At 35.9% G+C, this 15,469-nt stretch overlaps 1 protein-coding gene across 2 annotated transcripts in view; it reads left to right on the forward strand.

The window, feature by feature from the left end:
• Positions 1-15,469, forward strand: part of GALNT1 (polypeptide N-acetylgalactosaminyltransferase 1) — a 94,662-nt gene that overhangs the window by 77,296 nt on the left and 1,897 nt on the right. For both annotated transcript variants that reach the window (XM_067291165.1, XM_067291166.1), the window contains 6 exons: positions 454-624; positions 2,007-2,124; positions 3,099-3,279; positions 10,847-10,986; positions 12,050-12,148; positions 12,907-13,041. In XM_067291165.1, the coding sequence (XP_067147266.1) occupies positions 454-624; positions 2,007-2,124; positions 3,099-3,279; positions 10,847-10,986; positions 12,050-12,148; positions 12,907-13,041 (844 nt within the window). The remainder of the gene's footprint in view (positions 1-453; positions 625-2,006; positions 2,125-3,098; positions 3,280-10,846; positions 10,987-12,049; positions 12,149-12,906; positions 13,042-15,469) is intronic.

Here is a 15,469-nt window from a genome sequence, read left to right on the forward strand (position 1 = left end):
TTCTTAGTCCTGATGGCATATCAGAATACTTCCCCAGAGCAAATGATTGAATTTTCACTTCAAAACATGCAAGATATTTTGACCATGTAACTAGAAACCAAAACCTCTTCTGTATTCCATACAATTGCTGTGTGGCATTGAGAAAGCTCTGATCAGCTTTTCTATCTGGAGGAGGAGGAGAATTATAGATAATACTGGTAATAAAATGCAAATACTTAATAATAAAAATAGTATTGAAAATATTGGGTCAGAAACACACATTTTCCTTTAGATGAATTAATTCTAACTAGCAAGACAGAACTTAAACATATTTCATGGTAACCATCTTTTGAGTACTGTGTTGTTAAACATAGTAATCTTAAAGTATAAACTCTGTGTGTGTTAAAAATAAACTGAAACAAACATCTTTTCTGACACTTCAACTAATAGGTTTTGCTGCTTTCCTTTCTCTAGGAGAACAGTAGTGTGTCCCATCATTGACGTAATTAGCGATGACACCTTTGAATATATGGCAGGTTCTGATATGACCTATGGTGGATTCAACTGGAAGTTGAATTTTCGTTGGTATCCTGTTCCTCAGAGAGAGATGGATCGACGGAAAGGAGATCGAACCCTTCCTGTTAGGTAATGAGAAATGATGCATTGATTGAAATGTTTGGCTGATGTTTAGTCATATCCTCTCTAGGTTAATCTTGTATATAAGCAATTAATGAGCTGCGTCCTATTGTCATTTTGGTCTGTTTGAAGGAACAGCGTGAATTTTTTTTTTTTACGTGGTTGGCTTCTTGGTAAATTTCAGTAGGAGTAAAGGAAGCAATTAGTTTGTCCCTTTAGGAATATTTTTAAGTTTTATGCTAATTACTAGTTACTTACTAGTTTTTAGACTGCACAAGTTTTAATTGAAGCTCATCTTATTTTTTCTATTTATTATTATTTATATTTATAAAATATATATTTATTATTAGTTTTTGTTCTAGGGAAGTAAATGCTACTTTGAAGGGATGCAACCAGTTGCTTGCATATATCTAGCTACCTATAGGGAAAGATTTATTTGTGTGTATCTGTGTGTGTGTATACACATGTATGAACTTAACATCTTTGAGGTACATAGATGGGAGGTGAATTTATACTAGCATGTCATGTAGATGTTACAGCAAAGATGATGAGGAAACAAATAATTTGTGTGTAATACTTACTATTTTTTTAAATTAAAAATTTACATTTTTCTGGCATTACCATTCTGAAAATGGGCAATATTTTCTTACTGTAAAGGTGAGGGTATGGCCATTATTCTTTTTTTGTTTTTTGTTTTTTTTTCGTTATGCAAATAAAAGAAATCAGAGGGGCTTTTGGGGATGTGGCAAAATGTTTTCTTTTTACTTTTTTTCTTTTTAGTTTTATTTCCTTTTTAGGGGGGAAAAGCCACAAAAAAAATTAGTTACAAGTTATGACCTAGCTTGTATTTAACATGTCATTCAGAGAAAGCCTGAAGTGTTTCTGGAATATGACTGGTGATAGAAATCCACTTATGTTAAAAGAACAAATCATTTATTTACTTGAAGTACAAAATGTCATCAGCCTAATGTGTAACTTATTTAGTTACTAAAAAAAAAAAAAAAGGAAATTTGGGAGACTTAGGTAAATTTAGGACTAACACAACTTTATTATATTTTTTTTTTCTACCAATAGGGAATTTGTAAAGAAGCTCTGGGTGTAAGCTGATTATGGAATTTTCTTGTGTGATGCATAATAGTGAAATCAGGCATAGGCCACTTCATGGCATGCCATAATTTCTTCAAGAATAGTTGCCAGAAATGTAAATATTCTGCACGATGTTGGTTTCTCTATGTGACTTACCAGCATTGGAGGCAGAAGTTGTCTTTTTGCCCTCTATTTGGGAAATAAAAGGCCATTTTGTCAGTGTTAGAGTGAAATATATTTAAACAATAGAAATTTTCATAGTGACCAATATTCTGCTCCTCCCCGCCCCCCCCCCCTTTCTTCAGGACACCTACAATGGCAGGAGGTCTTTTTTCAATAGACAGAGATTACTTTCAGGAGATTGGAACATATGATGCTGGAATGGATATTTGGGGTGGAGAAAACTTAGAAATTTCCTTCAGGGTAAGTAAAAAATCCTCTCTGTTCAGTATTTTACTGCTCATGACAGTACAACTTAAGTTCTGTACAGTAGGAGTTTTAATGACTGCGACGGGTTCCTCTCCATTCAGTTAGCAGTTCACTTCATGTGATGTTCCTCCAATGGACATATGAAATGACTGTATCTGTCAGTGAAGAAAAGTGTTTGGTGAACACTTGACAGAGCCTTGAGACAAAAAGATTGGAATGTTCATCCTAAATAAATATATATATATATATATTTTAAATGGCTGAAACTTCTCTGAAGGAGTTTGATTTGAAAAGTTAGTTGGGGAGCACAAAATGAGGATTATGTCATCAGTGTATATTTAAGCTGTTACATGACTAGCTCAGTTAAAAAAAACAGCAAAAAGAGAGGGTTTCCAACTTAATGATTGCACGCTTTTCATTTGGATGTGGACCTAACCAGCACTGTTCTCACTTCTTCAGTTTCTACCAAATAGCACTATTGCCTTTTGCTTTACTTACTGGCTCAGAGTATATAGGCGGATATTTTTAAAGTAGTTCAGGTTTCTGAATCTGACATTTTTAGAGGTTCAGGGAAAAAAATGAAAATATTTTGGGAAACTTTTACTTGGGAAGTGCATATTTTTTCAGATGAAGAATCTATTAAGAATGGCTTTTGTGGACAGATTACCACCTGTTATTTCCTTGTGATTCATGTGAGCCTTACCCTTCATTCACTGTCAGCTCTTCCAGTGCTCTACAGTAGTCTCTTGTTGATACATCATTGCTATGAGGCCTGACATACTCTCATGCTACCCAAGCTCTGGCTTGCGAGCATCCTTATCTGTTGAGCAGGAAACAGGCGTACTTCTCTCTTCCATGCAGTATGCATTTGTGCTAGACCTTAACTAATGTTGTTTATCTCACTTGAAGAAAGGCGAATAACGAAGATAGCACTTGAACCTATGCAATAACTGTTTTATCACTTTCAGATTTGGCAGTGTGGTGGCACTTTGGAAATTGTAACTTGTTCACATGTTGGGCATGTGTTCAGAAAAGCAACGCCATACACTTTTCCAGGAGGTACAGGGCAGATAATCAACAAAAATAACAGGCGGCTTGCAGAAGTCTGGATGGATGAATTCAAAAACTTTTTTTACATTATTTCTCCAGGTGAGCAGGTCTTTGGTTATGAAAAGTATCTATTAAGAATTAAAAATTCAAGTACTACTGGGAAAGAACATCAATATTTAAATAAGTGTTACTGTTTTGAAGTTTGTAAGCAAGAGAAAATTCACCTAAGACATACAAAAAAAGGAAGTGAGTTTTGGGTGTTTTGTTTTGTTGGATTTTTTTTCCCCCTTTTTTTAACATACGCGTGATTAGTGAATGAGCTTCCTGTGCAGGAGAGTTAAAACTCAGTGGATTGTCAAAGAGCTCAATTGCAGTTCAGAAAACTAGCTATCCAAATGCATCTCTCAACATGCTGGAGTTTGGCCTCTGGCTGCTATATTGTAGGCATTGGAAGCTGAATAGGTCAGAAGTGATTTAAATGAAACTCTGTAGCAGGGGTGGCAAAGATGAGCCTCTCAGAGCTTGCACTTATATTCCTTAAAATGGATGTTAATAAAGCAAGAGGATTTAAAATATGAGATCAGATTTCCTATGAACTCAAATGTTCTGAAAAAGCTCGGTTGGACAAGAGAGGAAGCCAGGGAAATGCTGAATTATTAGTTTATGCTACAGATTTTGTGCGCTCCTTTTTTTAAGGACTTGGTGAGCAACAGACATCCTGTCTAAATACTTGAGAGATTAAGTTAGAGACATTCAGCTTTAAATGTTATAGTTTTATATGCCACCATCTACTTTTTTAAATAGGTATCTTTGAAACAAGTATTTCCCTGTGACTTGCTTATTAAACACAAATTAGTACTGAAATTTAAAAGCTGTAGTACGATGCAGTGTGAATCTGAACAATGTCAAAGAGATTTTCATTATAGGTTTTAAGAACACTTGTGAGAACAAGTGACCACACTGCTTTACATGCTGCTTTATCTTTTTTTTTTTTTTTTTTCAACAGAATGCTCTACTCAGATAAGACAGTATAGGATTTTTTTTTAATAGAAAAATTCTTGGTAATAATCAATGCCTTTTAGGTGAAGTCAAAAGTTAATAGCTTATGCTTACTGCCATGTCTTTTTATTAATGAAGCATTATGAATTCGAATATGACATGTATAGATATATCATACAAAAAACTTGTATAAAAAGCTGCAATTATATTCTTCATTATGATTGTTTTTATGCATCCATGTCAAACCAGATTTTTAAATGTACTAAGTTGGGAACACCTAACCATAAAAATAAATTAACTCTTAAAAATAAGCCAAAATTAGTGACGAGCATGATAAGGCTCTATGACTTTGTATATAATATTTATAGCCTTTTTATTTCATGAGACCGTAAGCTACAAAAGCAGTTACACTATTTTAACTTCATAAAATGGTTGTTCTGGTAGGGCTTTTTTCATAGCTTTGCAATATTGTGGATTATACATGCATTCTCCTGTTAGAAAAAAGGAATGAAAGATAATTTTGTTTGAAAGATAATTTTGTTTGAAATAGGGTAAAAGTTTTTAAATGGTGAAAATAACTGCAACAATTATCTATAATTATACTGTATATTCTCTTTTTTCCAAAGAGAAATTTGTTGTATGCTAATAGCCTGAATTATATGCAAATAGGGATGCGTTCTTGCCATGCTCCTCTTAAAGCATCTGTACCTGCTGACAGGCACACATCTTATTTGTGTACTCATATCCATATTGACACTGCACTAAAGTTTGATACTAGATTTTCCAAGAGTATCAAGAATCATAGGGTCTGTAGTACCTGAATAAGTTGTGTTATTTTGAAATTGGTTTGGTGCCTGGAGCTGTGAAAAATAGCACTGTGGTTCATTTAGTTAGCTGTGAAATATTATTTCATGTTTCAGAGAACGGATGGACTTACAAATCATACTGATGCTGTCGGTGCTATTCATGCCTTACCCCCCACCCCCCTTCTTCTCTCCCCACTTCTCTCTGGTGTGCAAGTTGTGAGAACCAGTAGCTATTAACTAAGAAGGATTATTATCTTGGGACCTGTTAAAGGGAAGTTCACAACCCCCTTACCATTGCTGTTTTGGTACCACCTGTGTTACCAGAGTTATGCAGACCTCTGATTCACCTGTAGACAGCAAATACATCGCCGTAAGTTTCAGTAAGTCTTTTTGGGCCCATGGTTGTTTTGGGGAACTTGATGAAGCTCTGCCACATTGATTCATTTAGCCATACTCTGTTTTCTTCACTAAGATAAAAATGAAAATGTTTAGTACTTGCAGAATGATGGTGTAGTGACCCTCTGGCAGACTGCAGTATGCAGCCTGCAAAACTTTAATTGCCAATGCAATGTGTACTTTCAATATTACTGTGACAGTGTGTCACACACAACCTCTTGCAAGGAGGGAGGTGAGAATTTTTGAGCTGATGCTGGTTTACGAGCTTGGGTACAGATGAGCAAGGAAATTGGGCAATTCTCTGTGCACCCACATTTTTTCTTGTCAGTTGGGTGAGAAGTTGAGTGTCTCAAATGGGTGAGAAAATTGGGTGTTGGAGGAGGTAATATTACTGACAGGCATCACTGAGCCTAGCTAACATGAGATTTGTTTCCTCCTCTATATCAAATGTCTTCTGCTCTTCTAAGGTAGTGAATCACAAAGGGATTGGTCCAGGATACCACGCCTGAGATTCCCAGGTAGCTTTCCCACTTCGTATAATCTGAGTTGTCTGGAGGGGGAAGAAAAAAAAAAGTTACTGTTTGAATAGTAGGAATTTGAGAGACTTTTTGCTATTGATATAATATAGTTAAATGGAAAGCTCTTCTAAAATAAGCCTGTAATCCTTTTTTTCTTTAAGTACAGCCTAATAGGAATTGTTGCTTGTTTGTTGCTAAGCTTTCATGCATTTTAGAAGCCATCTTTCTGCTTAGAGTTGGATAGGTACAGATGGGAGGTGGACAGGAAAATGTTGCAGCTGCTGCTCAGCCCAAATCAAACCTGTCTCACTGCATGCAGCAGCTATTCTCCATGACAGTAATGGCACTTGGTATAGTCTTTCCTCACTAGACTGTAGTTTTCCTGAGGATCACGTGTTACAGCAGGGCATAGTTTGACTTGATGATTTCACTTGCTCTTTTCCTTGCATGACTTTCCTAGAGCATTTCCTGTTAGTTCTTCAGAAAATGGATTTGGGACATTCAGGTGTGATTCTTGTTTCCTGTTAGCCTGTTCCAGAGACTCTGCCACTTCTTCGTTTGTAATTTCTAGTGTTGTTCTATCATCTAAAATACTAGGACAGAAGTATCCATGGTGAGGCTTCATGAGATGGTGTTGTCAGTCTAACAGCTTGTTGCAAGCAGGGTGCCTTGCTTTTCATGTCTGGTCATGTGGCTCTCCCCTCATATGGTGGTTGTTCATCCATGTAAACTAACTTGACTGGCTAAACTCTTAAGGATTTTTTTTTTTCCTGTGGGCTGGTTTTCTGCTGGTTAAGTTAGCACCTGTGTCAGCACAGAAGAAGCAGCAGGTGTGTGAAGTTGAACAGGGGAAAACTGCCTCTTTTAGCAGTGGCAACAGCAGCAAACCATTAGGTTGGCTTACCGCAACTACCTCAGCTCAACCTGACCACAGCTGTTTGTTAATGATAAACTGACAGTTTGTCAGGTTTTTTGGGATCCGTAATCTAAAGATGCAATATAGATGTTTGGGATTGTGTGGTTTCCCTGTGCTGCATGTGAGTCTGGATTCACCCTCCTACATGCAGTCTCCTGTTCCTTGCCTGTTCGCACCATTGCTGGTCAGCAGCCTCTCGCTTCCCTGTTGGTAAGTGGAAGGCATCTTAAAGAGCTGCTATAATGAGTATGGAAATTAATTTTAGTGATGGCAAAAAGTTTGACCCAGAAGGTATCTTTCATTGCATAGGGAATAACTGAACAGATAGAAATCCTGAAAATACAGCAACATAGAATTATCTAAACAAGAACCATCTAGACCTGTGTAGACCTGTTTTTTCTCAAAACTGGATCAGTAGGACTGGTTTCTAACTGCTGCATGTATTTGTCACTAGCCAAGCATGATAAGTCTAGGTTCAGCATGTACAGATTGCAGATAGGTAAGGTTTTATTTTTGGTGATGGGGAGGACCAAGAAGGGCTGAGCCCATGATGGTAGATCTTGCAGCGTAGACAAGCCTGTGTTCAAAATATGTACTTAACAATTGCATATGTTCTTCTCTTCAGCTAGTATTCCCTATTAGCATTAATTGGAAATGCAAATGTGTAGTTATTTGAAGCAGGTTTAAATGATTACTGCTTATTCAGTTTCATAATAGTAAGTAGAAACAAGTTCTATGATTTTAACAGAAGATTAATTTGGGATGAAACGTTTTTCATACTGCGAAAATGACTGAGTGATTTATAATCATGATGAAAACAGCATGCTTCTATTTTTTTTTAAAGCAGTTTAGCATAAATATATTGCCACACATTGAACTTGTCAAGCAAATCCTCAGCTCTTTTGAAATTTTGAGGATGGCGGAACTGTTGCAACACGGCCACTGGGAAGCTTTAATATTCATAAGATGGCAAAGAAAATTAAGCTGAAGAAGACTTATTCTACTGGTAGAAATCATTATATATACGTGTAGGCAGTTAGGGTATTTGTACTTTTATATGAGAAGGAGTGTGGAGGAGATACTAATTCTGAAATTGGCTTATAAGACCCTTCCTTTCTTTCCCAGTCAGTGGAATTATATCTTAAAAATAGAGTAAATATGTTTTTTGGAAAATACTGATAGCATCGTTGAGTAGCTTCTAACCATATGTTCTATATGTTCACGTGTTCTCTAATACCAAAATTGCAGAAATGCCTGTTTGGGTAAGATGTCTGGATTTGTCAAAAACTCCGTGATTACTTTTTTCTTTTTTGTGAAAATGCAAGTATACCAGAGAGATCTGGTTGAACAGGGAAGACCATTATACATTACCAAACAAAGTGATCTGGTACTGCATAGAAAATTTCTTTTTCAAGAGTAGTGACAGTATTGGCAAGTGCTAAAATGAACCTTACGTTTGTACAAGAGATTGTCGAAGGTCTGTCTGGATGATTGGATATATTCTTTTGCCATATTGGTATTTTTTTGTATTGTTTGAGTACATCTTTAAGCATATTTGTGAAAAGAGCATGTGATTGTTGCACAGCATACAGCAAGCTGTGGGACAAGTGAAATCACCAGGAAGGTCCAGGCTTTTTATACAATTAAAATATTTTTTTTCTGGCAAAAATCTTATTGCATGGTCCAGTGAAGACAACAGAAGCAAGTACTGTTTAAATACTATTTCTGATTTTTTTTTCTTTTTTTAATAAAGCAAAACCAAGTGTTTGAAAGAATAACCAACAGATTATTACTTTCCTCATGATATTCCTAGTTGTGTTGTCTGGTATAATTGTCTCCTGGAAGTAAGATTTGATCTAATGGTGGATTTCTAGCTGAGCTTTTAAGAACAAGTACAAAAACACTGGAAACAATATGTAAGACTCTTCAGTAGATTCATTTGCTCACCTGGGAAATAAGGTAAACCAACCTTGTTACAGAACACCACTAAGGGAACTATGCCATTTCTGGTATCCAGTCCATCTGTTACCTGATGCTAACTGCAGTCTCTATGTGCCAGTATGTTGTCTGGTGCAAACTAACTTTAGAGAGGACTCTTTCACTTCTTTCAGACTAAAAATGGTTAAATGGGGTATAATGCACATCTTTTAATTCAGCATAATGGAGGGAAAAACAGCTGGCACTGTTCTTTTTACATGGTGGCATTTAAAACTACTTTAACAAATAGCATGGTTGTACACTATTAAGTATCACTTTGCATTTAATTCCGTATTGCTGTGCCTTTAATTCTTACTGTCATGCAGTAATGTGGCAAAATCTTAACAGTGTTTTTCTGAAGGTCAGTGTAGCAAATTGTCAACGAATGAGTTTTGATTGTTGTAAGGTTAGAGATGGTGTGACAACTGTTTCATCCATCAGCTACATTTTTCTGACCGAAAGATGAAGAATTTCAGCTGTGGTTTGTTCAGCAAGGCAGCTTTTTCTTTTTTACTTTGCCTCTTCTTGAGAGCGTGCTTCTTTTGGTGTAGAGCAAACATGTGCATGGATCAAGTAGGGCAGTTTTTTCATGACTAGAAGGCCCAGACTGATGTTTGCCAAGGTTCCATTCTAAGAGAATTTTTAAGTTCATTCACATTAGTCAAATTTTTTTCAAAAAACAAGCTTTTCTTTCCTTTTCTTCTCTTACTGGTATGGTTTTCCTACATCTTAAAAAAAAAATAAATAAAATAATAATAATTAGAATTAAAAAAAACTGTTCAGGAATATTGAAATTAGTACAGATACTTAATTTTTTATTGATAATTATGGATATTTAGCTGAAATTATATGGTTATCTAACTGTTCTAATTGAGTAGCAATACACCATCTGCTGGTAGGTTGATTTGATAATGCAGTAGGCCAACTTTGAAATGTCTCAAGCTCAGCTGCAAAAGGTCAGGAAATTTAGAGGTAATTTATTGTCTCAGTGCAGGGATTTCTGAAAAATGTATGTAACTCGAGGTACAAGGCTTCCAGCTTGTGAACAAGTCAAGTGGCCAGCATAGCATTTTTGTGGGCTGCAGAGCAAATTTAAATTTTGTACATGGCTGAGATTTCCTTTTTTATTTTGATAGCGTATTATTTATGTCCTGTGTGATTTGGAGTGTAATATGGAAAGTATGAATTGAATGTGATGCCTGAAAATTAGACATTACTTTACCCTTATTAACATTATTGGAATATTAATAACAGCAGTGCTTAATTCTGTTTTATTAAAAATATTCACTGATCATGCACACCTTCCTCATCCCATTTACAGATGGGATTTGTACAGCTTAATGTGCAGAATAAAAAACAACAACCATAGTGGGGTGGGAGGGTACAGGAAGAATGGCACACTGATAAACGAAGAGCAAAGGAGAAAAGCAGGCAAAATACCACAGAAATATGATGACAGTCCTAATGGTGAACACATTTCCTGCAAATGCTGCAGTTACACTGAACAAATACTGAATTATTAAAGGATCAGTTCCATGTGTTAGTTTTTGCCTGTTTCTTTATGCAGTTAAATGGATGATGAAGAGTCCAGTAGGTGGTTCCTGTCTCAGAATTTAGTTAAAATGGAATTTTCCTTACTCCACAAAAGGATACTGCTATTTTACACTGCATAGGTATGCTCCCCAGTTGCTATTGGGAATAGAATGGAAGTAGTGACTATACGGGTTTCAGCCTTTCCCCTTTGTTAACTTAATAAGTGATTGCATTCAATTGCTCCACAAAACAAAGGTAAGATATTGTCATATGTAGGACAGATGTAGTCACTCTGCCTTTTATAATAACTGTCTGGAAAAAGAAGTCATGGATAGTGATTGACTTGTCCTTTGTGATAATATAAACACCATGATACTATATTGGAAAAAGCATTTTTAGTGTAGAGATCAGTTTTTCATTAGAGGGAGCGGCTATTTGATGCAAGCAGCGTATTATGCTGATTGCTTTTGTCTTAAATGGAACCATACACAAAATTCACTAGCAGCCATTTGTCTCTACAGGAGTTACTAAAGTTGATTATGGGGACATATCATCACGACTTGGACTAAGACGCAAACTCCAGTGCAAGCCTTTCTCCTGGTACCTGGAGAATGTTTATCCTGATTCCCAAATTCCACGGCATTACTTTTCTCTGGGGGAGGTAAGAGTTCACCGCACGTGCTTATCTACCATTTTTAAAGTACGTTGAAGAGTAAGTTTATATTCAGGGCTGAATAGCATGAACATGTGACCTCCAGCAAAATTCAGGTATCTTGCATGCACATTCTTGTCATCTGTAAAATGATACATTTGACTTCTGAGTGGGATAGAACATTGAACTTTGATCCACAGTATTGTAAGTTGAATGTTTTCCTTTTTTTCTACAGTACTAAATTTACATGGGCTTTAGAAAAATTCCTTCAGAAATGTATAGTTATGGATAACTTCATGTATAAAGTTCTCTACCTAGAATACGAGCAGTTTTGCTTGAAGAACAAGACTAGACCCAAGAAAGTACTTTTCCTAAAAACAGCTCTGAACTTTGCCCTTAGAACCCTCTTCAGTAACCACTAAATTCCAGTGGCTCTTAAATCTTGCTGGGTATTTCCCTGTTTTTCCTTGAATTTTCTGGAGTGACTGTAAATGTAGCATGGATGATGCTATCCTGAATAAGTAGGTGCCTAACCTCCCCCACAAAGCATGTTGAGCTCAATTCTAAGCCTCCTATAAGGTGATTTTTATACTGCAGTGTATTTGTTTGAAGACAGGAGGGGAAAAAAAAAATAAAGCAACATAAGGAGGACGTAGTGAGGCTGATGTTCATACCTGTTTATTATACAGACATACAGGAATTAAGGCTCTAATTCAGGCAGTGAGGAAACTGAACCCAGTCACCCCTGATTTTGAAATTAATTAAACCACAATGCCCAAGAGTACTTTAAAATTTCTGGCAGTTCTGGCAGTCTTGGGACCCCCAAGATTGGGTACAGAAGAAAGCAAAGAAAGGAACATGATTCTGTAATGTGCTGGCTTGAGCATTTGTCCGGGAGAGCGAGTCTTGGGTGTAGCGGTCCCTCATGGTAGTACTGTTTATGTATTTCACATATCATTTGAATGATCTCTGGATGTATAGCAGGCAGAACTGGTGCCAGTGTAGTTTGATATGGAGCTATTTCTTTTCTAAAAATAACAACCTTTTGTGATGTGCTCTTTTTCCCTCCCAGATAAGAAATGTGGAGACAAATCAGTGTCTGGATAACATGGCAAGAAAGGAAAATGAAAAAGTTGGAATCTTTAACTGCCATGGAATGGGTGGAAATCAGGTGATAATTTTTTTTTGTAACTGTAACGATTTGAATTATTTGGAAAACTACTTCTCATCAGGACATAATTTTTCAGTTCTTTCGGTAGTTATCTTACATAAGCTGTAAAGTTTAGGAAAACCCTCACTGGAGAATAGAACTGTAAGAAGGAATGCACAAGAAGATTTGTTGGTGTTTTGTCATTGGAAGGTTTTGAGGCCTGATTGCAAGAGCTTTTAGTTTCACTTTAGATTCAAAAATGAAATGAGGGGAGGAGACTGATAAAAGCTAGGCTTTGCCTCCTATAGGTTCTCTGGAACTGTCTCCTGTTCAGACCTGCTAATTGGCATCCTTACTTAAAAAACATGCTTGCATCTGCAATGCTGTTCTTAATGTACATTTTTCTGTGAGTGTCAACTTTGGTATTTTTCTGTCTGTCTGGTTTTCTATTTTATTTTATTAAAAATTCTTGGTGAAATCTTTGACAGTATACAAAGATTGCCTGTGTTGGGGATCCTCTGCTCCTGTGCAGGAAACAGTCTGCAATTTAACAGTCACTTTTTTTCTGAAGAACTTTTTCATATAGTGTTTGTATTTCTTCCCTTTTTAAAAAAAAAGTAAAAAAAAAACCAAAACTTTTTATACACTCTGTGGGGGAGGGGGAGAGTAGTATAGATATTAATGAAATAATGTGCAAACTTTCCCCCTTGTCCTAAAGCAATTTTTTAGGTGAACCTTTTTTTTTTTCCCAGTTCCACTCATATTGTTTTTCTGTTTAGGTTTTCTCATATACTGCCAACAAAGAAATTCGAACAGATGATTTATGTTTAGATGTCTCCAAACTTAATGGCCCAGTAACAATGCTCAAGTGCCACCATCTAAAAGGAAATCAGCTTTGGGAATATGATCCAGTGGTAAGTCTTCTAATGACTTGTGACATTGAAATGAGACAACTTGTATCTTTACATAAGCCTACAGAGCAACCTATTCCTTTGTGGGACCACTATCCGAGAGTCAGAATAGGAAACAAAGTCAGGGTTATGTTCTGTCTGTCTTTAATTCATGGTGTAATCACTCAATATAAATCTGTATTTGATTTAATTACCTGGTGAGTTTTTGGTAGCTCATAAAAGTAAAAAAAAATTTGCAAAGTGCTTTCAGATCCTTAGATGAAAGATAGTGTAGTGCTCTGTTAGGGTGAGATCGATGATTGATAGAAAATTATTCCAGGTACTTATACTTCTGGATTTTTTTTTATTCCTGGACCAGAAAAAGATAATGCTAATGATTCTGTGGCAGCTTCAGCACCTGGTGTCATCTCTTACAAGATTAAAGGAAATATTCTTCTAATTAAAAAATCAATATCCCAAAATTATAAGGAACGTTTTACACTTCTAATCTTTATATGTTTAAGGTAGAACTGATTAAAACATCTTTATTTTAATCATTTTTTCTCCCTTGTACTTAATGTTCACTCACTTTGAAACTTGTATGTTGAACTGCCAGATCAAAAAAACACTGCCAGTTGATCCGTTGATCATTAATTTTATCTGAAAGATTTCAGAATAATTGTGATTGAATAGCAGGGTAAGAATTCTGACTTATGGCTCAGCTAATTAGAGAAAAAAATCTTTCTCAAGCTTATTAATTTAAAATCAGTTATTGTGAAAGATAGTTGTAAGACAATTCACAGAAGAAGAATCTTGCCATTATAAGCGTAATGATTGTTTGATAAAGGAGAACATGTACATATTTAGCTACCGAAAAGTCATTTCAGTACTTAAAAATGTTTTGGTACTTAAATCAATAGACTTATTACAGATTCCAGTAACTGAGATGTTAATGAAAGCAACAGTCTTTAAGACTGAAAAGAAGCATGTATGAATGATGCTTTTTCTGTTAGGATGGCAGTTAATGTGTGAGACACTGGATCACTACTAGGATTTCTGTAGATTGCTAGCAGCTGCTGATAGATTGAAGAAAGCTGCTGAAGGCTTTCAGGATTAAGAGTTAACTGAAATGCTTAAATCTGAGTCTTGGAAACTGTTTATTCTTTCTAAAGTAGTTCACCTGGCTTAAGTAAATGAGTAATATTACTAAATGCAGTGATTTGCCAAAGAATAAATGCTTTTTATTTTGCTTCTACCTTGCCAATACTTAGTACATTGCATCTTTAAAAACTTAATTACAGATAGCATCAGGTAGTTTAAAGATGAGTATTAGTAATTTTTTTTTGTAATGACGCAATAAAGCTATGAAGATAGTATCTAGATAAAAGATGCTGGTATTTTTTAGGAGTTTCAGATTTGGATTTTTTCATAATTCAAGTGGGGAATAATTTTTAACATTAATCTGTGCATGGATCAGTTTTGTAATTTGACAATTCTTGCTAGTTTTGTTCATATTTTGTACAATGCATGCAAAAATCTTGATGCTTTAGCTGAAAGAACCAAATAGTCTTTCTTACGATGGTTGCTGCAACCTGAAAAACAGCTTTCCGCTATGCAGATCTCTATCTATAAAATTAATTGTATGTGTTTGTATTTCACTCTAAAGCTGGCTAGTGAAGCACAAAAGCAAGTTAGAGAATTCTTAGCAAGAATTCCTGCCCACATAGTTGGGTGTTTTTCTGTCATTTTTTTCTTTCTGCCTAAGTCAGGAGGTGTGTAGGAAGTGCCTTTCCCTTGATGTCTACTAGAAAAAAAAGTCTCTAAGAGTGTTAGAATTGTTTGTCTGCTCTCATGTCTTCCAACTCCCTTCTTCATCTCCAACTGCTCTGAGTGCAGGAGATCGAAGTATTGGGTTTTTTGTTTGTTTGTTTGTTTGTTTTTTTACCCTTTGCTGCCTATGCACATATGGCCTGCCTATTCTTATGCCACTTTTCAGTCAATCCAGTGTCTTGGCTGAGCTGCTAAATGAGAGAAGATATACTGACGCTAACGCCAGTCAGTGCCATGGACATGCTGGGGCACTAATGAGCGTCAGTAGTACAGTGGCAGGAAATGCAGTTTTTGAAGACCTTTCTTGCAGGAGGACAGTGCCAAGGTAGATGGAGCAGTGTATGGCCAATTGCATAAGTATGACTAGTAGGTACTGGAAAAGATATACATAAATATGTGCATATTTTTTTAAAGAATGTAGTCCTGAAAAAAACCATTGTGTAATGTCACTTTTGTGTCCCCAGCTGAGGAGAAAAAAGCATACATTTGAATGCATATTTAATGTGTTCTGATCTGATGAAATTGAATATTGTTACTAATAATCAAAACTGTATGTGTACATTGTACCAAATTTTAATTTCTAACATCTCAAAGATCCCCAACAATATGGTCCTATTTAAAG

Source organism: Apteryx mantelli, chromosome 2 (assembly GCF_036417845.1).
Source record: "Apteryx mantelli isolate bAptMan1 chromosome 2, bAptMan1.hap1, whole genome shotgun sequence".
NCBI classification, from domain to species: Eukaryota; Metazoa; Chordata; class Aves; order Apterygiformes; family Apterygidae; genus Apteryx; species Apteryx mantelli.